The sequence below is a fragment of the Bidens hawaiensis genome, unplaced genomic scaffold, assembly GCF_021521415.1.
Source record: "Bidens hawaiensis isolate Kalapana, Puna unplaced genomic scaffold, B.hawaiensis_p1.1 tig00033545_1, whole genome shotgun sequence".
Classification (NCBI taxonomy): Eukaryota; Viridiplantae; Streptophyta; class Magnoliopsida; order Asterales; family Asteraceae; genus Bidens; species Bidens hawaiensis.
Window position 1 is genome coordinate 147,411 of NW_027495760.1, and position 24,188 is coordinate 171,598.

General features: G+C 34.1%; 3 protein-coding genes and 1 pseudogene across 3 annotated transcripts; 2 read left to right on the plus strand and 2 right to left on the minus strand.

The window, feature by feature from the left end:
• Positions 1-7,327: 7,327 nt before the first annotated feature.
• Positions 7,328-9,743, plus strand: LOC143585073 (transcription factor bHLH91-like). Its single transcript, XM_077066946.1, has 2 exons — positions 7,328-8,563; positions 9,062-9,743. Exons 1-2 carry the CDS (start codon positions 7,859-7,861, stop codon positions 9,506-9,508), a joined length of 1,152 nt encoding a protein of 383 aa, XP_076923061.1. The 5' UTR covers positions 7,328-7,858; the 3' UTR covers positions 9,509-9,743.
• A 4,033-nt stretch (positions 9,744-13,776) lies between these two features.
• On the plus strand, positions 13,777-15,087 carry LOC143585074 (uncharacterized). Its single transcript, XM_077066947.1, has one exon. It carries the CDS (start codon positions 13,932-13,934, stop codon positions 14,901-14,903), a length of 972 nt encoding a protein of 323 aa, XP_076923062.1. The 5' UTR covers positions 13,777-13,931; the 3' UTR covers positions 14,904-15,087.
• A 671-nt stretch (positions 15,088-15,758) lies between these two features.
• LOC143585067 (uncharacterized) lies at positions 15,759-17,977 on the minus strand (annotated as a pseudogene).
• A 2,198-nt stretch (positions 17,978-20,175) lies between these two features.
• Positions 20,176-22,790, minus strand: LOC143585057 (putative casein kinase II subunit beta-4). Its single transcript, XM_077066937.1, has 5 exons — positions 22,604-22,790; positions 21,148-21,369; positions 20,960-21,069; positions 20,705-20,870; positions 20,176-20,577 (listed from the first exon to the last, which is right to left on the minus strand). Exons 1-5 carry the CDS (start codon positions 22,779-22,781, stop codon positions 20,447-20,449), a joined length of 807 nt encoding a protein of 268 aa, XP_076923052.1. The 5' UTR covers positions 22,782-22,790; the 3' UTR covers positions 20,176-20,446.
• Positions 22,791-24,188: the final 1,398 nt, after the last annotated feature.

The window sequence follows — 24,188 nt, forward strand, 5'->3', positions numbered from 1 at the left end:
AATTTTTTATAATCTATTTGTTTTATTTTATGTTTTAGTTCCGATACAATAACATATGCAACCGAAACCGACCAAATTTGTGTCTACTTACCGCCTCAACGCTTCGAATCAATAACGCTTCAATTATACCACCGTCCAAGTATTACCAACTTGCCTGACGCAACGCGCCGGGTAAAACTCTAGTTATACTATAAATAAAAACTTTGGTGCCGCTTGGCACCCATTGGACCAAGTGTCATGTTATCATTAGGTCATGTCATCTTTTATGTTTATTTTAATTATTATTTTGGTTTTAATTCCGTACCGTAACGTACATAACCGGTTTGGTTTCGCGGTTTGTGCTTGTTGGATTTTTGTACAAAATGTCCAATTTAATGTATGCTATATTTTTAGTTAAGTTGTCAAATATAGTTAAGTTGTCACATATTTGTATAATTTAACAAACATAAATACGTCATTAATAAATAAGCAAAACACGAGTTTAAGACATAAACTATCTAATAAAAAACCTGTATGGAGTTGGTCTATGCTCATCTTTTTCTTAACCCTTGTTGTTCAATTTTGTAATGCATATCTTATATACTTTAAACTAATTATGTAAAGTAATAAATTTGAACACACACACATAGATATATAAAATATAAATATTTAAATATTTAAAATAATTAAATTACATGGTCTGGTCTAGTTATATAAGGTTGGTTTTCGTCATAAACCATAAACCAAACTCTTTGCTATGGTTTGAATTTTTTGAAACCGACATATAGTTAATGAAAAAAATCAAACGTGAAACCAAACCAATAACTGTTTTGGATGGTTTCACGGTTTCGAATCAAACCATGAACACCCTTAATCCAACCAATGAAATTAGTCACATGCCACTCACGTGCATGTGTCATTGATTCTGTTTAACAGAGCATTTCTAACTACATCGAAGCTACATAACAAAACCTTAACAAGAAGTAAAAACATATACGATTTAAACAACTATATCACATCTGATATAATAGATGGACATATAATTTTGATCATATCACATGACAATTAACATTAATTGACATTTTTTTAATGATAGAAAAGATGACATGATTTTGTTGCCTCCTAGAAACCATCTAATTTGATGCCTAGAAACCTCACTACATTGTTGCAAACTCTCCGACAACCCCACTTTTATCAAAGAAACCTCCAACTATATATTTATTACCATCATACGTTAAACTACTTCCTGCATTTGTTATAGATATATATAGAAAAAGAAAATGCAAGTAACGTTCATAAATGCAAAGTGTATAACTTTTATTGCATAAGTCACAAGTCCCACCGCACTTTCGATTTTGGCCAATTATCGTGCTTTCTAGAAGTATATATTTCGTATTGCCTTGTTAAGAACACAATTTGACATATACTGTGAAGGGATTAATTACTTTTTTGATTTTTTTAAAACGATTCACACGCTTAACTTTATTCTTAGATGCCATTGGGGTTGTGGTCCAATGGTAGAGAAAAAGCTTCTAATACACTAAGGTTTGAGAAGGTTGTGGGTTCAAAACCCACTTTCAACTAAGGATTAGGAAATTCACCTTTCAAAAAAAAAAAAAAAAAACTCTATTCTTAGATAACACTTTTTTCTACAACCACGGAAATCCACCCACTGGAAAAGACAAAGTGTTATTTAACAAGGTCAAAAGCCCTTTAATAATTACGTTTAGAAATATCGTAACTTAAAAAAGAAAAAAAATTCCTCAACTTAAATTTGTAAAAGATTCTTCAATATTGTTTTGATTCTTTATATTATTTTGAATTAGATGAACTAAAATTTAAAAGATCCTTACACTTCTCTCCTCAGTCCACAAAGACAAGACATCAGAGCATTTTTTAAATATTTGGATAGGTCGAGTTATCCATACACGAGACAAAACATGAACTAATAATAGACAAGCAAAGGTTGCGAAATGCGAATACACAAGTGGTATTACTTGTAAGAATAGTCATTGATTGATTGGATAATTTAATACGCAAATTAACATTGTTGCAAACGAATTAAGAGAGATAAGGAGACTATATGTTTTTGTCCAAAGATTGCGTATAGTACATTAGGTTTCTCACCATAAGAACTCCTCATAGATGATCGAAAAGAACAACTTACTATAAATATGTTTTATAATAAAATATTAACATAATATAAACTTATAAAGTTTTAATATACAATCCAATAGATCTATTTGACAACCTGATAGTGTGCTTAAAATCAAGTTTAGTAGCTTGTAAAGCCCTCTTGTGTTACTAGCCAACCAAACTCTATTTTATATCTTTTTTTCTTATAAATTAACCTTATAACATAACCCTTTAATTTAATGAATATTCGTTTTTCCGGTAAAAAATATATATATACCCTTTGTTGACAAAGGAAAAGAACAATGGACCATACAAGTTATGTTTAAGAGTTAGGTTTTTCCTCTTTATGTGTTTTACAGAGTTATCCTAAAAACAAGTAGTTTCTTAAGAAGACTAAGAATAAATCATTTTCATTGGATCATGTTAATCAATGGTTGAGATTTAAAATTATCAAAAACTGTCATAGTTTCCTAGAATTACTCTTTTACCATTATAACCGACATAGTTTCCTAGATTTGTTCTTTCACCATATGTTATAATGTCACATGTCAAAAATCTATTGATTCTTACCATTCCTAGGAAACTCTTTCTTTTTATTTGAACCCTTATATATATATATATATATAGTTATGAAGTTTTACAAAAATATATGAAGAAGAATGGGATGATGTATGGATCTAAGGTTTTATGAAAATTTTCTGTATAGTTTTGTCTTATATCGGAACTCTCTTACATTAAAATAAATGTAATAATTCCAATAGAGTTATAGAGTATTTTTTTTTTCTCCTAAAAACACCCACTCTATTGTTTTTTATTTTGTAACCAATATACAACTTGCATGAGTTTCTTCTTCGAAAGATTATATGATTATATCCTTTTTGATCAAAAAATTTTTTGCTTTTGTTTTTACTCCTTGTTAAATATGGAACGAGTTACGCGTACGTTTCTTACTATAAGATTATACCTATTTATCACTCGACATTGAATTAAATATTATAGTTTGTTTTTTATCATGAAGCTTTGGACTTTAATAAGTAACTATGACTTGTTGATAATTAATAATTCATACTTGTTATTTGCTTAATGACAGCCTTAATTTTCACATGAGTTGTAAACAACAATCTAAATTTAACGTAGAAGTTGCCTCTAATGAATGCATGAACATATGAGTGGTTTATTATTATTATTATTATGTAAGAAAATTACGAGTTATTAGAAAACTATGTAAATGAAAGTTGGGTTGATAGGGTTATTTTTATCCTGGAATATATTTATCCTTAACTAAATAGGCCATGTTCCCAATACAAAGTATTAAAGTCATGCAAGGTTAATATAGTTCATATTATTAAATCTAATTTGTTTTTTTTATTAATTATATTCAAAAACTTTAACATATATCTATAATTTTAGATTGAGAGAGCTTTAGTTTTGGTCCTTACGGTTTGTTGATTTTAATTGTTTTGGTGCAATCGACAAACCTGTAACAATTTAAGTCACTAAATTTTCGTATTGTAACAGTTTCAGTCAAATTAAATAACGGATTCATACTTCTCCGTTAATCCCCGTCCAGGTGTGCAGTATTATCCTCAATTCATAATTCTTTTAAATTCCTTTTTTTTATCCCCTTTCCCTTTCAGTTTGATAAAAAGCTATGATAATTATTAATTAATATTATATTGTTATATACTATGTTAACATTAAGTAAACGAATAATAATAATTGTCATATATTATGTTAATATTATAATCATTGTTAACATATAGTAAACAGTCGAGCCCAAGTAAATTACATAAATAATAAATAGTCTTTAGAACAAAATAATCAAAGTGTCCTATTTAACGGATTAAATCAATGAGTTAAACATAAGACTGAAAGTGCAATAGAATTCTAACCTCAAACAATGACGTGTTAATAAATAATAAAACAAAAAAGGTTAAACAATTCAAACTACATGAACCAAAAGCGTAATTTACCCTTAACAACTAAATGGACTTAATAGTCTATACAAATTATTATCGGCCATCATCTAAGGTTCTTAGTTTATATTATTAAAATTGACATTTTCTTTCATTACTATATTTGAAATAACATATATCTATGATTTTGTATTCATTTTATGTTTGGATAATCCATGGAGAAGAGTACTTTAGGATAAAAAGAAAAAAATGCAAAGGAGTAGGAATATAAAATCAAGACATCAACTTTTCGTGATTTGAATTTTATATTCAGGTTTCAGCTTAATTACATCTGCTTCTGTTGGGCCATTAGCAACATTTGAATTATACCACCTTTTCAGCTAACTTTGATAAACGACTTTGCCATTTAAAATTGCTTTATTAGTTAATTACAAATACAACTATACGAGTCAAAATAAAAGTAGAGCGATATTAAAATGAAAGCAAATTAATATAAAGAAAACAAAATACGCAAAATGTCCATAGCATCATAGTATTGTCACAAACATCATGAATTAAAATACAATATGTTGATTTTCAATCATGAATCACCCCTTAACTATCAAAACACAAAAAGAACTTAAACACAATAAACAACCAAAGTACAAACATCATCATCATGAACTAAAACACAGTGATCATAAACTATGAACTTGTTCCATGATTTATATGAAGTAAAACACGTAAATTTATAAATATAAAAAATAATAAAAACAAACATTGAATCCCATAATGCTTGTGAACTAAAACACACAAGTTGTATTAAGTGTGAGTAAGATATCTTGTCTAATAAAACTGCGGAGCTATTGATCTTCCGATGTATAACACCCTAAGCATACGATAATTAACTAAACACAACGATTATTGATAAGTAGATTTGTGTCAGAAACAACAATCTTGAAATCTAAGATCCATTCTTCATCTTCATTATCATGTCACCATCCACAAACCCCTGACAATCGCAAAACACAGTTTGCCCATTGTTTCATGGAGCTCTAAACAAAGTGAGCCGCAAAAAGCCGGCAGATGATTATGATCATAATTAATTGTAACCCGAACCAAATGTCATTTGAGTAATGAATTAATATTCAAGGATTATTCATAAACGTACATTCAGTAACATCTCTTCTATTCAGATTTGATACAAATAAAATTAATTATATATTTCTTTGTATTTTATTAATTTGTTGATTTTATTAATTTGGATCTTATATCATGTTCTTCCATTTATAATTTAGTTTTTTGTTGAAAATTTTGAATTAATTATATATTTCTTTGTATTTTATTAATTTGTTGATTTTATTAATTTGGATCTTATATCATGTTCTTCCATTTATAATTTAGTTTTTTGTTGAAAATTTTGAAAGTTGATGAAGTTGGTAGTTGGGGTGGGTTAGTTTGCATGAAATTACACTTACAAAATTGTAATTTGCACCTCTCCAACTAACATACTTTTTGGAATAATTGCAATTTGTGTGATTCCACCTATATCCATCGTTTTTTATAATTCAAAACCATTACTTTTTATAAAATAAATATTGATAACAGGTCCAGTTTTTTTTTTTTTTTTTTCAAAATAAGTTGAAGATCTTGTCTAAAAGAAAAATGAAACCCAAACTCAGATATTTAATGATAAAAACACCCAAATATAAAAGGCGTATAAAATTTGTGAAATATAATTGAATTGTTTCTTAAAAATCCTAGCTAATTAACAGGATCCGTATATATAAGTGATGTCTTATATTTATATCTATGGGTACAACTTCAATATAACTCTTGGTAATTTATTGGCAACACGTATATTTGTTGTTCTTCCGCTGGTAATCCATCAGAAACCAACACTTTGTACTACCTCACAAAAAGTTGTTGGTGGATGCATAGGCAAAATAGTCAAGTAGACCGCCGGTGATTCCTCGGAAATATCTCAGTTATATGGCACAAATGAGACAATTTCCGTTTGTAACCATCTTGACGATTTGACCTTGCGTAATACTCCTTTGTTTTCTAGTGGAAGGCTAATGCTTAATAACATCTTCACCTTGTGCTAATTATAATTTATTATCTGTATCTCGTGGTATCAATCTCTACGCTATTTACTTTTACCCATAAAAGCCTCAAAATCATTAGGAGAAAGATATACGTTTAAGAATAATAATGCCTACTAATGGTATTAGGGATACAGCCCAAAGTACCCAAATTATTCCAATGGTCTATGTCTTTAAAATTCTTTTGTAATTTGTAACACGGGTGAGCAAAAAACACGATTAAGGAATACCCGAAAAATAGAGTAGAAAATAACCAACCTATATTAATAACCGATGGTTTGGTCTTGTTTTCCTTGAAACTGAAAATTACAATCCGCTTTCGATTAAACCTCTGCGAAAACAAACCAAACTATAAAATCAAACTGCAACAAACTGCTTGGATTGTTCGTTATTAGATTTATGACTCAAGTTCATTATTTTGGGCAAAAGTTTGATGCTAAAATCCATTAATACTTTTAACAAAAGTTTTAGGCCCATTTTGATATTTTAGACCAATTTTTCTCTCAAACATTTCAAGTCTAGATATACTTAAAACTAACCCATGATCGAACGTAACCCATACGAAAGAATTTCTGTTGATACGTTTTGAGTACACATATTCAGAAGTCAGAACATATATAATGCATAAATGTTTATTTAATCTCTCTAAAATATCCGATAAAAGTGTTGAGATTGCGTACGTTTTTACCACAAGTTCTAAACCTAATTTGTTGATTATATAAGGATGTGCAATTTAAATTTCATAGGTATGTCCAATTCCTAATCAACTCCGTATAAGTTTATCTTTCATTGGTACCAATTAGTTAAGTTATAAAAATCCAAAATATTTTAAAACTTGTTTATTTTTAATAAAAGCTTTCAAATAAAAATTAATTAACATATATACAAATTAAATTATAGATTAAAAATGTGAAAACTAAAATTCTAGCTCAATCCTGATAATTACGCTATATATTTAATGTCTTAAACAAGTAGTGTACATAGATACGAATAAAATTTAATAATCAACAAGACGCCTGGTTGGGTCATGCTTTGACCGTCGATAGCAACTCAGTCCAACGATAGCAAATGAACTTTGTATTAAGTGAGACGCAATAGCATCTTGTATACCAATTGAATCTTAAAACTTCGATAGTAACATAATTTTGTGCCGAATTGAGTTGATAGGTTCTTTCCTACTGTTGAATATGTACTGATTACACCATACATAACCGTCATAATTGTTTACCAAACGTTGCGACCAATATCACTCAACTTCAATGCATGTATAATTGAATTTTCAGGTTTGATTTCAATACATAAAGGGAACACTTTGAATTTCAAAGAAAATAACTTTCCGTCATTTGAAATATTGCCCTTTTGTTTTGTCCGATTATTGATTTAGTTGTACGCAAAATACTTTAGCTAGAAAATAAAAATTTACACAATTCAGAAAGCTATACAAATTATACGAAATCTACAAAACCTAGCTACACGCGCCTCTACATACAATGTGTGTATATATATATAGTTGTAGTGAGAGTATGGTATATTGTTAGAGAGAGAGATAACTAGTGGGTCCCACTAGAAACACCTAGTAACAAACTTCCCTTCCTTGTTTGCCCTTTTCTTTGCTTCAATTCCCCTACTCCCAGCCTACTTCATATGCATTAATATTCATTCTTCCTTTCCTAACTCCTCTCTCATTTCTTCAACAAATTCTACTCTTTTCTCAAACAAAATTTCCAAAACCAAACATAAAACATGCTGGTGAATCCAGAAATGTACGAAAGAAGCGCATGCTACGATCCAAACCATCTCGAATCGCTAATCGAAAATCATCAAGACGACGCCAATTTATCCCAAGCACACCTCCATACTTTCCATCAAACACCAAATTTCACCTCCATTGAATCATCAACAGATTACCACCTCATGAACATGGAAATGGAACACCATAACCAAATCATGCATGATCTCAACTGGAGCACTCATGCCCACAACCAAATCCAAATCGAAAACGACAACAATTGTCTACCAAACATGTCTTTAATCACTCCCAACCCAACCCCACCTGATCTCCTCAACTTATTCCAATTACCAAGATGCTCAAACTCCTCCATATCGTTTTCAAACCCGAACAACATGGATCAAACGTTGTACAACCCTTTACTACCATTAAACCTTCCTCCACAGCCACCTTTTTTTAGAGAGCTGCTTCATTCGCTACCGAATGGGTATAATTTGACCGGTGGTGGGTTAATTTTGGGAGAGATGGATGTGGAGAGAGATCATCAGTTGTATCATGAAGGAGATGGGATTTTGAAATTTGGTAGAGATATTAATGGAATAGTTGGAAAAGGTAGAGATGGTAAAGACACAAAACATTTTGCAACTGAAAAGCATAGAAGACAACAATTGAATGACAAATTTGATGCTTTGAAAAGTTTGGTCCCAAATCCCACAAAGGTAAGATAAGATATTACCCGGGTTAGTTCCGGTTGGGGTTGTAAACGAGTCAAGTCAGGTTGGATTTAGTGCTTGATCTCAAACTCAACGCGCTGAAAAGTTTAGCTCGGCTAGTAAAAAGGTCGAGCTAGCTTGTTAAATTTTTATTTCCATTTTTTTGTACATATATATATAAAAAAAGACAAATGGTTACTTTTGTAACATACACATAAAACAAAATTTATGAAATAGAGAATTTATAACATTAGATGTATTATTTTTGTTTTATTTTTCAAATTTTATAAAGATTGAGAGGTAGATTCAAAATATTATATGTATTATTTTTGTTTTTATTAATAATTTTATATGTAATTATGATTATATATATATATATAATTAAAATATGGGGTTTATATTAAACGAGCCACGAGCCGAGCCAACACAACCCTGGTTTGGGCTTAGCTTGTTTACAAACGAGCCCTTTTCTAATCACAAATTTGGTTTGATCATGAACAAAAGGCGGATCGAGCATCAGTGGTTGGAGATGCAATCGAATACATAAACGAGCTCAAACGAACAGTGGAGGAGCTCACAATCCTTGTGGAACGCAAACGATGTAACCGAGGAAGGATGAAGAAGCACAAAATGGAAGATGACTCTACATTGGATGTCGAGAGCATTAACACGAGGCCGAATGGTGGTGATGGTGATCGACAAGGGTATAATGGCAACTCGACTTCCGCCTTGAGGAGTTCTTGGCTTCAAAGGAAATCTAAAAACACTGAAGTTGATGTTCGGATTATTAACGATGAAGTTAATATTAAGTTGGTTCAACAAAAGAGAATTAATTGTTTGTTACTTGTTTCCAAAGTTCTTGATGAACTTCAGTTGGATCTTCATCATGTTGCTGGTGGGTTGATTGGTGATTTCTATAGCTATCTGTTTAATACAAAGGTACAACTTTAAGTTGCATAGATTCTTTATCATCATCATTATTATTGGTCTTGTTATTGTTATTGACTTATTGTTATCTAAATATGATTTTGAATGTTTATTTTGATGCAGATTTGTGAAGGGTCATCGGTTTATGCAAGTGCCATAGCAAATAAGTTGCTTGAGGTGGTGGATAGACACTATGCAAGTATCCCGGTAGCTAATGGCTACTAGGTATTTTACAAGGTATAAGAGTATTCATTTCTCCTATATCATCTTTCACCTTATAATTTAACAAAAATCATACTATTTAAACGTACAATCTTTATTTATACACTAGTTTTTATCCCCCGTATTACGGGGGTTTTATATTTTTTGTTCTAATATTTATTTATTTTTTAAATTTATATTTTTTTATTGTATGAAAGTTAATAATATACTTATGATTTGATAATAAATTGTTTCACAAACAAATGAGATGGTTTCGATGAGACCTAAGACCCGTTTATTTTTTTTACTATAAATTTTGTTTTTAATTATAAATAATATTTATGAAAGTTAATAATATACATATGGTTTAATGAGACCCAAGACCCGTTTGTTTTTTTACTATCAAATTGGTTTTTTAATTTAAATAATATATATATATATATTTTTTAAAATAAATAAGATATTAATTTTTATTATATCATATTTTATAGGATTTTTACATCAATAATTTAGTGAGAATAATTTTTAATTTAATGAGATGTTATAACCCGTTTAAGAAATATCTGGGTTTGGTAAGACCCATACCCATGAATTCTGGTCAAATACATGAGAAGCCTTCATTTAAAAATCAAGCAAATCTGGTGACTCCAAAAAAACGGGAAGCGACCACATCACGACACGTAGGATTTTTATATCTTCGTTTATATATATTATAGATACAACTGGTCAAAACTGTCTCATACTATGTAACTAATATGAGCGTACAATCTTTATTTGCATAATGTACAACCGGTCAAAACTATCTTGTGCTATATCTTTTTCATCTTTTCTTGAAAGTACAAAATATGGCAACTAATTGCTAACTATGTAATTAAATTCACATAGTACAACCAACAATGCATAAAATATAATATGCATCAAGTTACATTTTTGTTTTAAGGGAAGCATTTGAGAGTAGTTGATAAATAATACCACAAACAAATTACGTTTTTTTATAAAACTTACTAGGATATGATTTTTGACTAGAAACGTTTAAATCTCTATAATATCAGTGTATTGCGTTGAGCTATTTCTCTATCAATATCCTAGTATGTGATTTGTTTATAAAGTATCGTGCCCGAACCTTTAATAATATTCAGTCGTTTTACACGAATTAGTTGGGGATTAAAATGTGCAAGCTATTCTCATTTTTATCATTATGTGTGGTTTAACTCCTTCAACTACTTATGCAACATGTATTAGGTCATATATCATACATGTGTTAATTAGCATGTGTGACCATTTAGCCGTGTCTATATAGTGAATAAAACCGTTTATAATGGTTCACAACATTAATAATTCTTATTATTTTTTAGAAATACAATTAAAATTATCTGTTAAAGAACTCCAAGTTTTAATACCTAATTTGTGGTTATGTTTATTTCAGTGACGAAAACTTCGTTCAAGTTCAGGAGCAAGATAGCATCAACGGAGGCAAGGTTTTAGAGGATTTGGTTTAGTTTTATGATTTAACAACACAAGGAACTTACGACTAATTAGTTATTAGACAATAAAGGCAGGGGTAGTTTGGACAATAACAAATGTTTATCTGGATAATATATTTTGAGAATTGCCTTTTATTTCGTGACATGAATGGGAGACTAGGGTGGGGTGATGAAAATGGCAATTCTTTCTTTACATCTTATTTTAGAAAACTAACATTGTGTTCCTGAGTTTATTTAAAAAAAGAAAGGTAAGGAAGAGAAAATTTTCTCTTCTTATCTTTTCTTTTGGTATCTCCTTTTTTGTTTCAACTTATTTTCCTTCCTAATCTTTCCAATTTAGAAAGATACAAATTCTTTTATCTTACTCATCATTTTCTCTTCCCTCTCCTCATTTTCTTTCTTTAAATGAAACTCAGGAACACCTCTTTTAAATTTTCCTTTCTTTTCCTTTCTTAAATGAAACTCGGGAACACAACATATTTTTTTCATCCCTCATTTTCCTTTCCTTTCATTTCCTCGCTTAAATGAAACTCGGGAACACAGTGTGATAGTCTTTTTTTCTTTTTCGAAAAGAAAAGTTATCAAAGAAATTAAATATTACACACATTAGTTTAGTATATGGTCTTTTAGAATTTCTACATCGTCTTACCGGCTTCACACAGTATATACATCGATTTGAACACCTCCAACAGCTGTGAACAAATCTTGACAAAGCCACCTCACTAGTCACCACCAGCCACTTTCTACATCCTCATTTCCCTTCCTTTCTCTGTAATCAACGCTTCCTCCATTGTGAGTGCTCTTATGTAGATAATTAAGTGCTAGCTATAAAACTAAATGGTTTTGCTATTCAGAAAGGGCGTGCATCGCACCTTGTTGTCGTTTGCCTCTGTCTTGATGCAAAAGCTTCATATGTAGACGAATATAATGATCCCAAAATTAATCTTTAAAGCTAATGTATATTTATTAAATTTATAGAACAATATATGAGTAAATTAAACATTGCACATTGCATCACATACATAATAACATATAGATGGGACTCTTGGTTATTTCATTCTATCAAAACGTGTATATCGCAAAACAGAAAGACTTGATGAATTGAATTCAATCGAATTGGATTTTAAAATGTGATAAACCATGTTTAAAAATGTTCGTAACCCACTTTATGCTTTGTATCATTGTGATCCACTTGACAACCACTGTTATTTTTAACGGGGCGTTAGTAACTTGATGCTGACGTGCTTGGTTTGTAGTAGCACTTGTAGGAACTTCTTTACAATGAAGTTAGTGCCAAAATCACTATTCATGTTGATGGATTTTTTTAGTGTTGTATGATACTAAAAGAGTAGCTAATGGCAGCTCTTTCTAGCATGAAGTTCCTAATGAGTTCACTTTATACTACTCGTTCCTTGCTAATGGGTAGCAACATGGTTATTGTTGCTTGGTTACCGTAGAGCAATTATGAACAATTGTAAATTTCGATTGCACACTTAATACCATATTTGAGACACAAAGATTGTACACTCAAAATTTTCGACACTAGCTCAAATTAGGGTGCTTGCCTCTGACTACTATTCCAGCTATTGTACCACGAGAGACATAGGCGCTCGTCTTAAGAAGACACAAAAATTGTTTTAAAGGAGCCGTGTAAATCATGTATTATCAACCAAAGCTAACATTCAGTTTGCTCCCTTCTTAAGTTAAAGATTATAATAGAAAACATGGTTTCAGTCATATACGTTTATGTAAGATTTAAGTTATAAAGGGCTCGGCTCATTCTATGAATGTCCAAAATAAAGCAATTATATAAAATATTTTAAGTTACGGGATCTCGAACATAAGAAAATACGCATTTGCCAATGAGCCAGTAGTGGAGCGGTAATGAAGAGACATGATGTTTCAAGTGACCCTGGTTCAATTTTGCTTCCACCATTTAGTTTCGGTAGCACCTTGTAATGATGGAAGACTAGACAAATATGTTGCGACCGCTAGTTCGATCATTGAACTGAGCGGATTTTACCTCATCGCATTGTCGTGTCTTCGGACAAGTGTTCACATGTGTTGGTCTTAGGTGTGAAGGTTTTCTCCAGTTCAGAAGGTGGGTGTACTTTGATTTGATAAATTTTATCAATAGCACTGGCGAAGCTTCATTGAGGCCCGGGGTGGCCCCGCCCCCTGTTTTTTTGCGCAGTAGTGTAAATTTACATGTTTTCGGTCGTAAATTTTTATACCTAGTGTGAATTTAGCCTTTTTCAGCTGAAAATTTGAGATCGGCCCCCCTTGTTTATGAAGTTTTGTATACCTTTTGAGCTCCCCCTCAGGTGCCTCAGTCAAAGCTTCGCTACTGATCAATAGCCCATTTAAACTATTCGTGAGAAATTAAAACTAAAAAGAGGAAATTACACACTTAAAAAAAGGTAATAATAATTTACATGCACTTGAATTATATAAAATGACATTTCTTTATAGCCCTCAGTTATGACTTATTAATTTATTAATCTCTAATAATGTCGCACCAAGAAAGGCCGCCGCCCAAGTCCCGAACCACCAGGCGCCGGTGGTCAACGGCCCAATCCCATTTAAAACCCGACGGCCAACTTCCTTGATTGATTTTGTCTCGGTGCGTACTTTACCCACGGCGCACGTTAGCCTCCCCCGCCACCTCACCCCAGGTCAGCCGCACCTCCACCTTACCTTTATCATCTCTTCACCTAACCCTAATAATATTATTATTATGCCTCCTCCTCCTCACCACCACCATGGATCAATCGCCGTTGTTCTCAATCTCCGGCCAACCATCATCCTCCCGCCGTCTACCTCCACCCTGCTGGTCCAACGACGAGACCGTTGCTTTAATTGAATCGTACCGTGATAAATGGTACTCTCTTTGCCGTGGAAACCTTCGCGCCAACCACTGGCAAGAAGTCGCCGACGGCGTCGCTGCCCGGTGCCCGGTTTCGTCAGGTCAAACACCCAAGACATCGATTCAGTGCCGGCATAAGATGGAGAAGCTTAGGAAACGGTACCGATCCGAGATTCAACGGATTGGAAACCCTAACCCTAACTATAGAGGACACCGAAACCCGTCGGCTTGGGTTCACTTTAATTTAATGGATTCTATGGAGTTAGGGCTTTCGGTTAATGATCGGGTTGTTGATCGGGTCAATCAGGAAGAGGATGATGATAATGATGATGAGAATGAGAATGGGAATGGTGATGGGTTTTGTTTGTATCCGAATGGAATCAAACAAGCGATTGCTTTGCCGGTAAATCGACGGTACCAGGGTTCGGGTTCGATTGGGTTCGGTGCGGGTTCGGGAAACGGTGTCCTGATTAAGTTTTCTAATCCCGGAGCGGTTACGGGTCGGGAAACGAATAATAAAAGATCATTTGATGACTTGCCTCCGCCGATTAGCGGGCGGTATAGGTCGAGAAACGGGTATATGAAAGTTGAAAATGATGGGATTAATGGTGGTGGTGGTGGTGGTGATGGGGATGTGATGAATGAAATGGTGGCGGCAATAGAGAGATTAGGGGACGGGTTTGTGAAGATGGAGAGGATGAAGATGGATATGGCGAGGGAGCTGGAGTCGATGCGGATGAAAGCTGAGATGAAGCGGACGGAGATGATTCTTGAAACGCAGCAGAAGATGTGGGAAACGTTATCGGAGACGGTTTTGGAGAGGAGGAAGAAGAAGAAGGTTAAGGGAATGGTTGCACCCGAATCTTGAACATGAGGTTAAAGTTTGTGTTTTGATGTGTTCATTTGGTATGGTAGTGGTTTAAAGTTGGAACCTTGATGTTTTTGTTGTGTAATTCAAATGTTTTGGAACAGGGTTCTTGATCTTGTGATTCTTGTTTATTTAATATATAGTTGTATTATTATGCATTAGATGTGTTTTGATGGGCACATAGTGTTTGTTTTATAAGTGGTTTGCGAGTTTTAAGTGTTCGGGTTATTATGGTTTTAAGTGTGTTTGTAGGTGAATTATGGATTAGATGTGTTTTGATGCTCTGTCTGCAACATCTTCAATAGTAAGATCCCAAGTTACCCCTGCCGCCTGAACTTCCACCAGAATACATTGATGACGAATAAGTCCTGCCACGAGAAACGTGATCCCCACCATAGCTTGATGAGTACTTACCACTGTAAGAGCCTGCGTCATACGACATGCCCTGACGGCTGCTGCTATAAACACCACGAGTATCCTGAGTTCCTGACCAGACATTGAACGATTGCACCTGCCATATCCTTCTACAGTTGATCTCCCAAGTCTCCACCAATTAATGCACAACATTATCACATAATATGTTGGCAGTTCAGCTTGAAACTATCCGAACTGATCAATGGTTCATGGTTTATACTCGAAAACTAGATCATACCTCACTATATGCAGCATATGGACAGTTTGACCAAGGGAACGAGACCATAATCCCAAGGGAGGGTTTCCACAGCAACTCATTGGCGGTCTTTCATACCTTGTTGAATAACTGCAACCATCTGTCTAAGCTCTCTTTGATGATGGCTGAGAGGATACTCTAGGAAGATCAGGGTAGATGGGCCCACGACTCAGATGGTATTCGTCTCAGTAAGACGGATATCGTTCTAAGGCAGCCCGAGGTGGGCCATAGTCAGCAACCGTTCGGCTTCTTGGTGGGAGGTCCTCGCATCGGCTATATTCCCGCTTTAAACTATTTTTCGAGTGTGAAGGAACTGTATGTGATACAAAATTTAAAAAACTTTATTGCTAATTTACACCGATAAAAACTCACTATGATTAATAAATTATACCCGGTTGGCTTCCCATCGTAGGACCGTGGTAGAGGAGCCACAGGTCTTGTGGGCCTTAATCTTGGTGGCAAGGGCGCAACAGGCCTCCTAATTGTACGATTAACAACAGGCAGTGAACCTCCTCGTGGAGGTAAACTACGTGGTACGGGTTGGGCCGGTGGGCCCCTAGCAGGTCCAAGAGGAGGACGACTCGGTCGATAATCACCACGTGACTCTGATACGGGTTTTACGTTGCCTCTCTGAAACGATCATGACAATCTGGCCCGGACTGGACTTTAATCTATATAACACAATACATATGGCTGAAAAGAACAAATACGAACAGGTAAGTTTGTAAACAAACTGAATGTTTAGTGAATCATTCGGCGGGAAGTTCATTTATGTCTGTTCATCTAATAAACAAACAAGCATGAACACAACCTTTTGCTCATTTAATTAAACGAACAAACATGAATACGTCTTGTTCATTCATTTTGCGTTCGCTTAAATATTTCTCATTAAACTCAAAACGATTACAATAAAGTGGCAAGCAAACGGGCAAAAAGTTCGCTTATGTCCGTTCGTTTATATGCATTCATTAAAATGTTGGTTCAAATATATTTATTACTAACATTAATTTAGAATCAATTTGAATTTTGTGTTTGAAAAACCTTTTTTTGGATATCTTTAGTTACTTTTGAACTATTGGATGTAATGACTATGGTATTTTAGACATTAACTCGGGAATACGTTTACTTTTGGTAAGTGTTCATTCATGTTCATAAACTGTTTGTTTAGAATGTTAACAAACGAACACGTTCATTTTCTTAACAAACGAACATAAACAAGAAAACACGTTCGTTTAAGCGGTTGTTTGTTCAGTTAAAGTTAAACGTAAGAACACAAATGAATGTGCTAAAAAAACTATCTTTGTTTTCTCAGTCTCTGAGCTCTTCATTATTAACACTTTTAGGCTTTTAGCACATGTTAGAGCTGCATCACGTGTTCCATAATCTTTTCTTCGGCCTGTAGGAAAGTCACGTGCACTCGATCCTCGTTCTAAGAAGCCGGCAGCGCGCTCCAGAAAAGCAGTCTTAACCTGGTCAAAACACAGTCAATATCAAATATGGCATCCTCAATTGAAACAGAAGAAACAATAATGCAACAGCCAAGACAACAAAAGAAAATTAGTGAAAGCAAACAACCACGCCCGGTGATACAAGTTTAAACTCAAAACAGGCCCCAAATTTACCTGAGCCATGATCTCACCCGTCACACCAGAGTCAGTGAAAGAATCTGTAAAAGAAACCTTAATGGGCCGATCGACACCAAACGTACCATCTCTCTTTTGCAGACGCTTAAATGCGTCTATAGCATCTAAACGAGACGAGAACTCCAAAAACGCAAAACCTCGGTTATTTCAATCGGCTTTATTGTCTTCGACCAAAGTCAAATCCTCCATATATCAATTCCATAAGTTTTCAACTTTTCATTTAACTGGAAGCGCATTTGATATCACTTAACTTTCACTAATCAATGAGAAATCTATCAATTAAACTACTTACATCTTCCTTGATCCATGTCTTGCGTATGCATATTACCCAAAAAAGTGTACCATACTATCATTGGCTTGACTTGGTGAAACACCACATTGTTTCCCATGAACCTGGAACTTGGTGGTCAAAAAGACACGGTTTGACTTTCAAAACTTTACCAAAACCGGTTTGTAACTAAGTGAGGTAAATACCGTAGGGCTTTTAAACTCTACACAATCGTGTTTTGCCTGCTCTACAGTTGCAAAACATATAAATGCAAATCCTTTGTTTGAGCATTAATCATTAGCCTGATTTCAAAAATGTCTCCAACTGTACCAAACACTTTCCTAAGATCCTCCTTGGTAGCGTCTTTATCCAAACCGCCAACAAAGATTTCAAATTCGTTTTGTTTGAACATTTCATGGTGTTCTTGTTCATCAGCATCTGCAAGGTCAACATGTTCATGTTCTTCATCCTCATGCTCCAAAAGACCTTCCATTTCTATCTCATGTATATTAATTATTACCATCTTCTTCCTGAACACCATCTACATCTTCTATAGCTTCCTTCTCATCAGACTCGTCACCAACGACCTCATATTCCCCGGGTTCAGAGTCTTCAGGTTCATTATTCTCCAAGTCTAAACGTTGTCCTTTTGTTTTGCATAGTGGAATCTCGGTTATCCAATAAAATTCCAACGTAGTGGAACCAAGGTTGTAAAAGTCACGGAGAATACTTGAATACGTCAAATATTAACTTAGTGTTTCTTCAAATAAGTTTACTGATATTTATAACAAAATAGGTAAATATCAATATAAAGCTCTTACGTTTTTAAGAAGGTGCCAATTTTCAAACTTGATTATCCATTCTATCACTATACTACAAAATTGACCTAGCCGGTCGTGCCATATACTTAATGTTAGTCGCCATTTTAGAACTTTTTGGTTAGTCGCCAATTTTCAAACTTAATTATCCGTTTTATCATTATACTTTGCCAATGTGAGTAAACCTTCCCACCTCAGACAAGTTGGATCGGACATCATTGGCTTAAATCTCCCTTTATATTTTGTAGATGTTTGTACTAATATTTGTATATTATATATATATATATATATATCATGTGACTTTTCTTCTTCTTCTTCTTCTTCTTCTTCTTCTTCTATTTTACATGTAAGGGTATCTTTGAGTAGGAAATATGTCGTTGGCGGATCTTCTCATTGGACATGCAGAACAGATGTTAACCCTACTCACTGATCAGACTTTCGAGGATGGTCAAGGAGGTAATAATTTCTTTATAATTCAACATTAAAGAGGGTCCAACGGTATATATAAAAAAATCAAGCCTATCATGAGTGTAATATTTTTGAAGAATATTAATGTTTATTATGATCTATCATCAACAAACTAAATTGCATATGAACATTTGGCAGATTTCACTAGGTATAGCCTTGAGTCACTAACATATTTCATAGAATCATAGTCAGTTGAAGAACATGGCATCGGTCAAGCCGAAGATAATTAAATGAGTCGGTAGAACTTATGTGAGCAGCAAAAGAACCGGATTTAGCAAAATCTCAAGTCAAGGGACCATTACTGACTTACTGTATACCGGTCATCATAAAGAATACAAGTCAGCCGAAAAAGATTTGCGTTTACATACTTGACACATGTCATGCAAACAGTCGATAAGATTTAGGCAGGTTTTAATCTTGCTATCGGCTCGTGTCCTCACAAAGATTCGCTAGTTTACTAGGCAACTCGCTCTCAAAATATATTTCCATTGCTAAAGATTTGTAAAAAACACTATAGATACGAATCATCCTATTGGCACATATCTTCACGAAGAATCGCTAACTTAATAGGCAACTTGCTCTAAAAATGTACTATCCATTGCTAAAGATCGGGGAAACACTATAAATACGAATCCCATTATAGAGATGTAGGGTGTGAAACTACATAATGCGAATATGCAACCCTACCAAAGAGTCTAAATCGAATTCAATTCTTTTGGTAAAAAAATATATTAGTACCAAAATAAGTAGACTACAGCTGAAGTTGTAAATGGAAAGAGTTCAACACAGACCGAGAATGGAATAAAGTTTGCCAGAGCCACAAAAGGATAAACATTAAGTTCCCATATAACTAGTGAGTTGCCTGTTTCGAGCTAGGACTAAGCGAACCAGAAGTCATCCAACCTGTAACTTCATCCCAGCTTTCAACAAGTCAATATCCATAATATAAAAGAAGCTAGTTCTATCTTTCGTTTTCTTCAGTATTATTAATAATCACAAACTCACAATAACATACATTCATACTTAGTTACTTACAGTCAGCAAGACATTTCCTTTGACATGAATAAACTCACTTTAATGAGTCAAGAGGAACACTGTTGTCATATAAAATATAAACTTTACATAACACAGGTGCCTGCCATATAAAATCTTTAGGCATCCAACTCAAAACAGATGTATAACTAGATGGTATGAGCAAAAAGAGATCACGTGTTATGTAGATCAGTTTTAAGCTGGAAACCTAAAAGTTTAATACGCAAAAGGACCACTACTTCATTGAAACCACAATATCAAAAACCATAAACCAATTACGACAAAAACGAAACATCAAGAAGCAATATCTTGTCTTTTTGATAATCAAAATATCACAGATGTCATTTAACATGTCATTTAAACAACACTCCCAAAAGTTAACACGTCAGGCAAAGAAACTAACCACTACAATTACAGGTGAATTTCCATATAAACTTAAAAAAGTAAATAAAAAAAGTTTACTTGCAACTACCATGTTAACATCATATGTTGAAAACGATCAACTACTTGACAAATAATCAAGTTTCCACCTTTCTTTGGACATATCTACCGCTTTAACTAACCTCAAGTTTATGAAGACATGAAAATGAGGCAATAAGATATTCAATATGTCAAGCAAGATGGTTTGCGGGAGAACCCCACGATCATGGTTTATGTAGCTTGTAACCGAACACTCTCGGGACATAACTTTGTGTTGCTTTTTGTGGCTTCAAGTGGCCATAAGTCATCAAGAACAAGTGAGGGAAAGTGGTTCCAAAATATGCACCATCAATATCTATTGCAAGTGAAGGAAAACACTAGTCACACTCGCATTATAACTCACGAAAACATTATAGAAAACTGATTATCAGCATACGATTAATATTATAAAATAAGCACATAGATATATAAGGTAAGGATACTGCCTTGGTATTTGGAGGGCGGGTAGTAGATGTCCTCACATTTGGGACAGTATATTTTCACGGTACTAGATCGCGGTATGTCCGATTGACCAACAGGAAGACAAGGCTGGCCACAGCAATAAACTCTTGGACAGCGTCCAAAGTCATAGTTTTTGTATTTCTCCAACTACAAAATTTCAAGAACATAATTAGATAAAGTAACGAACTTTTAAAGCATGATACACGAAAAAGGCAAACAGTTATTAATTATTATACCATTGCAGATATTCCCTTGGTAGTTAATATGTAACGAACGTGTATCAAACCATACAACATCTCTGCTGCTGACTCAACAAGTTCATTCTGTTCTTCAGTAAGCATATCTGCTGTTTGTATAGACATAAGTGAAACCAGCAATTGACCACAATAAGAAATGTTTAATAACGGTGTGGAAATAGGTTTACCATGAGAGGACTCTACATCTAGAATAAGATCGAGTGCATAATCAAAGTAGGGAACTTGACTGCTTAGTCCACAGAGATTAAAATCATCTTGAATGTACTCATCGTCAACTTCACAAAAGAATTCATTTCCTCGTAAGTTGCAAAACCACGAAATCCAAGAAGTATCATCATCCTCATCAGAACCACTAACATCAGACTCCTCACTGTCTGTTTCAGATTCCCCTGCAACACAAACCACGTGTCATGGTCATACTTCTTGCAAACAAATCACAACTTACAAATGATACGACTTTAAAACATTTACACGCAACTGACGATTGATTTATCTCATAACTCATAACAAAACAAAATCATTAGTATTTATGCGTTAGCCCTTAATTTCATTACCAACTATGAGCGTATAGCATCCATCTTAAACTACATTCCAAAAAGTTGGGTTACGCAATACATAAACCACCCAAAATCTGCAAACTACCATGTTTATCATACATATGACGTTTAAAAACCACGAACATGTCACGCTATATGCATAAAGCAAACGTCTACATCATATGGGCCCGTATGACTTTTAACACAACCTATGCAGTTAATGCCAAAAAATAGCGGATATCGGTCAATGACCGATATCTGAGATATCGGTTATTGCGGTGGGATAGCGGTGGGATAGCGGTATATATATATATATAGCACCAAAAGTTATCTAATAATAATACTTATGTCTTAATACCAAAATCATAAAAGTCAATAGTTCAAAACACAAAGTAACAATATTTTTAATTTAAGACATGATTTAATCACTTAATCGAAAGCCATATATATATAAGCATCAGCAGCGGCTGAAGAAACAGGTATCGGAGATAAGCATCGGCAGCGATTGAGGTATTTTTAGGGCAATAAGCTGATCGTTCAATAATAATCATAATGAAATTGGGCTATGGGCTTACAGTTTGAGCCAAAAAAAGTAACAATTGGGTCAAAAATATTAAACTGATAATCTCACCGCTATTTCCGATATATCGGTGGCCAAATATCGGCGAAATAGCGGTAAACAGCGCCGCAAATATCGGAACCGCTATTTGGACCGATATTTCGACCTCTATTTTACCGCCGGACCGATAACCCCTATAGCACCGCTATTGATAGCATAGAACACAACACACAACTGTCACATCATAAAGGCCTTAAAAAGCAAAGTTTTACATTATATGAGTCATGTGACTTTTGACACAACACAGCATCGTCACGTTAGTCAGTTTCAGTAAAGTTATGCCATATCAAAGGTCCGTACTACATTATACAGGGCGTATGAAATGTAGTAATAAATGATTAGGTATTAAAAAGGCATAACATTTAGTGTGTTGTAGGTGTGCCTATATACATCTAACATAAAAAAAACGTAGGAATAAATCATTAGGTAAAAAAAGCATAAAATTTAGGGGAAAACAAAGAAAGAAACCATCTTGGGCGTGGTTTTTGGTGTTGTTAAGATCATCGTGTTGGAAGGATGTAGAAGGTAAAGACAGCTGCTTGTCTTTGTCCTTATTATTCAAAACCCCCCTGAGAGTCGATATTTTGTCTAAATGCTTATTATTATCTAAGGCTTCATTCATTCGTTTCCGATCTCCTCCCGGCATCGATATATAGTTTCCTGTATCTACATGTACAAAATATATATTTATTATTTATTATTTATAAAGGTCAACCTCAAATTTGAAGGAGGAATTTGTACCTAATTAATTGAATGGATTGAAGAGACGAGAATCTAGCATCGAATTCAAAACCAAATTTATGATACCCGAAAATTAGGGTTAGAGAGAGAGAGAACCAGGAGGGAGATGGAGAGAGATCTCTCTCTCCTTGTCTTCTTGATATTTTGTTTGGGGAACGAAATGAAATTCTTCTTTTCTTTTCTATTCTTTTTCTATCTATATCTATGCTATACATATATTTTGTTTGATTAGCTCGGGGTCTCTCCGGAAGCAGCCTCTCTATTCTCACGAATAAAGGAAAGACTTGTCTACATCTCACCCTCCCCTGACCCTACTGATAGCGTGCTATGCGGTAGGATATACAGGGCTTGATTGATTGATTGATTGATCTATGCTATACATAGAACGGGCAAAATAGACATTTCACAAAAACTCTTTTCCGTAGTCAGCTGGTTTGTGTGGCGTTTTGCCAAATGCTTACTATACGACACATGACGTAAAATGTCTGGGTGTGTCTAGTTTTGACTAGTGCATGGTCTAATAATTAGGGGTGAGCATTAACTGAATCGTTAACCGAAATCGAAGCAAAAACTGACGAAACCAAACCGAATTAACCAAACCGCACCAAACTCTTCATTTTTTCCATGTATTTTCAAGCATTTTTTCCTATATTTCATGTATTGTATGTATTCGTAGTTTAAAACTAACATTTTCATGTATTTATATCCACATTTCATGTACTAATATCTCAATTTCATATATTTATACATTTATTTCATTTAGTTATACTAGGGATGGGCAAAATCGGTACTGGTACCGGTTGGTACCGGTACCGAACCGAAATCGGTACCGATTTGGGACCTTCGATACCAAATCGGTACCAAAGTTTTGAGTTTCGGTACTGGTACGGGACAGTACCGGTATTTCCCGATTTTTACCTTCAATCCCGGTACCGTCCCGGTTCCGTACCGGTACCGAACCGAATATTTCGGTACAGGTACCAAGAATTAGCGATTTTCGGGACCGGGACCGGTCGGTACCGGTACGGTCCCGCTCTCATCCCTAAGTGATACCTTCATTTCATGTGTTTTTTTAAGCAAAATTTTAACCCAAATTTAATATTGGTTATTAACCGAAATTAACCGAAAATAACCGATAACCGATCGGTTCGGTTCAGTTCGGTTAATGTTAATAAGTGAACCGAACCGAACCATGCGTACCCCTATTAACAATCCAATTTTAGGTTTCCCCCTTGTCTGCACGACAATTCAAAATTCAAAATTCAAATTCAAAACCACAGCCGTCTCCTCACATTGATTCATTCTAAGTTCA

Excerpts from the sequence above, each read along its gene's own strand:
- LOC143585057 (XM_077066937.1), bottom strand. The coding sequence starts at position 22,781 with ATGCCGGGAGGAGATCGGAAACGAATGAATGAAGCCTTAGATAATAAT. Across the intron at positions 21,370-22,603 it reads CAAAAACCACGCCCAAGATG|GGGAATCTGAAACAGACAGT; the intron begins GTTTCTTTCTTT and ends TTTGTGTTGCAG. Across the intron at positions 20,871-20,959 it reads CCAAGGGAATATCTGCAATG|TTGGAGAAATACAAAAACTA; the intron begins GTATAATAATTA and ends GAAATTTTGTAG.
- LOC143585073 (XM_077066946.1), top strand. The coding sequence starts at position 7,859 with ATGCTGGTGAATCCAGAAATGTACGAAAGAAGCGCATGCTACGATCCA. Across the intron at positions 8,564-9,061 it reads TGGTCCCAAATCCCACAAAG|GCGGATCGAGCATCAGTGGT; the intron begins GTAAGATAAGAT and ends CATGAACAAAAG.
- LOC143585074 (XM_077066947.1), top strand. The coding sequence starts at position 13,932 with ATGGATCAATCGCCGTTGTTCTCAATCTCCGGCCAACCATCATCCTCC.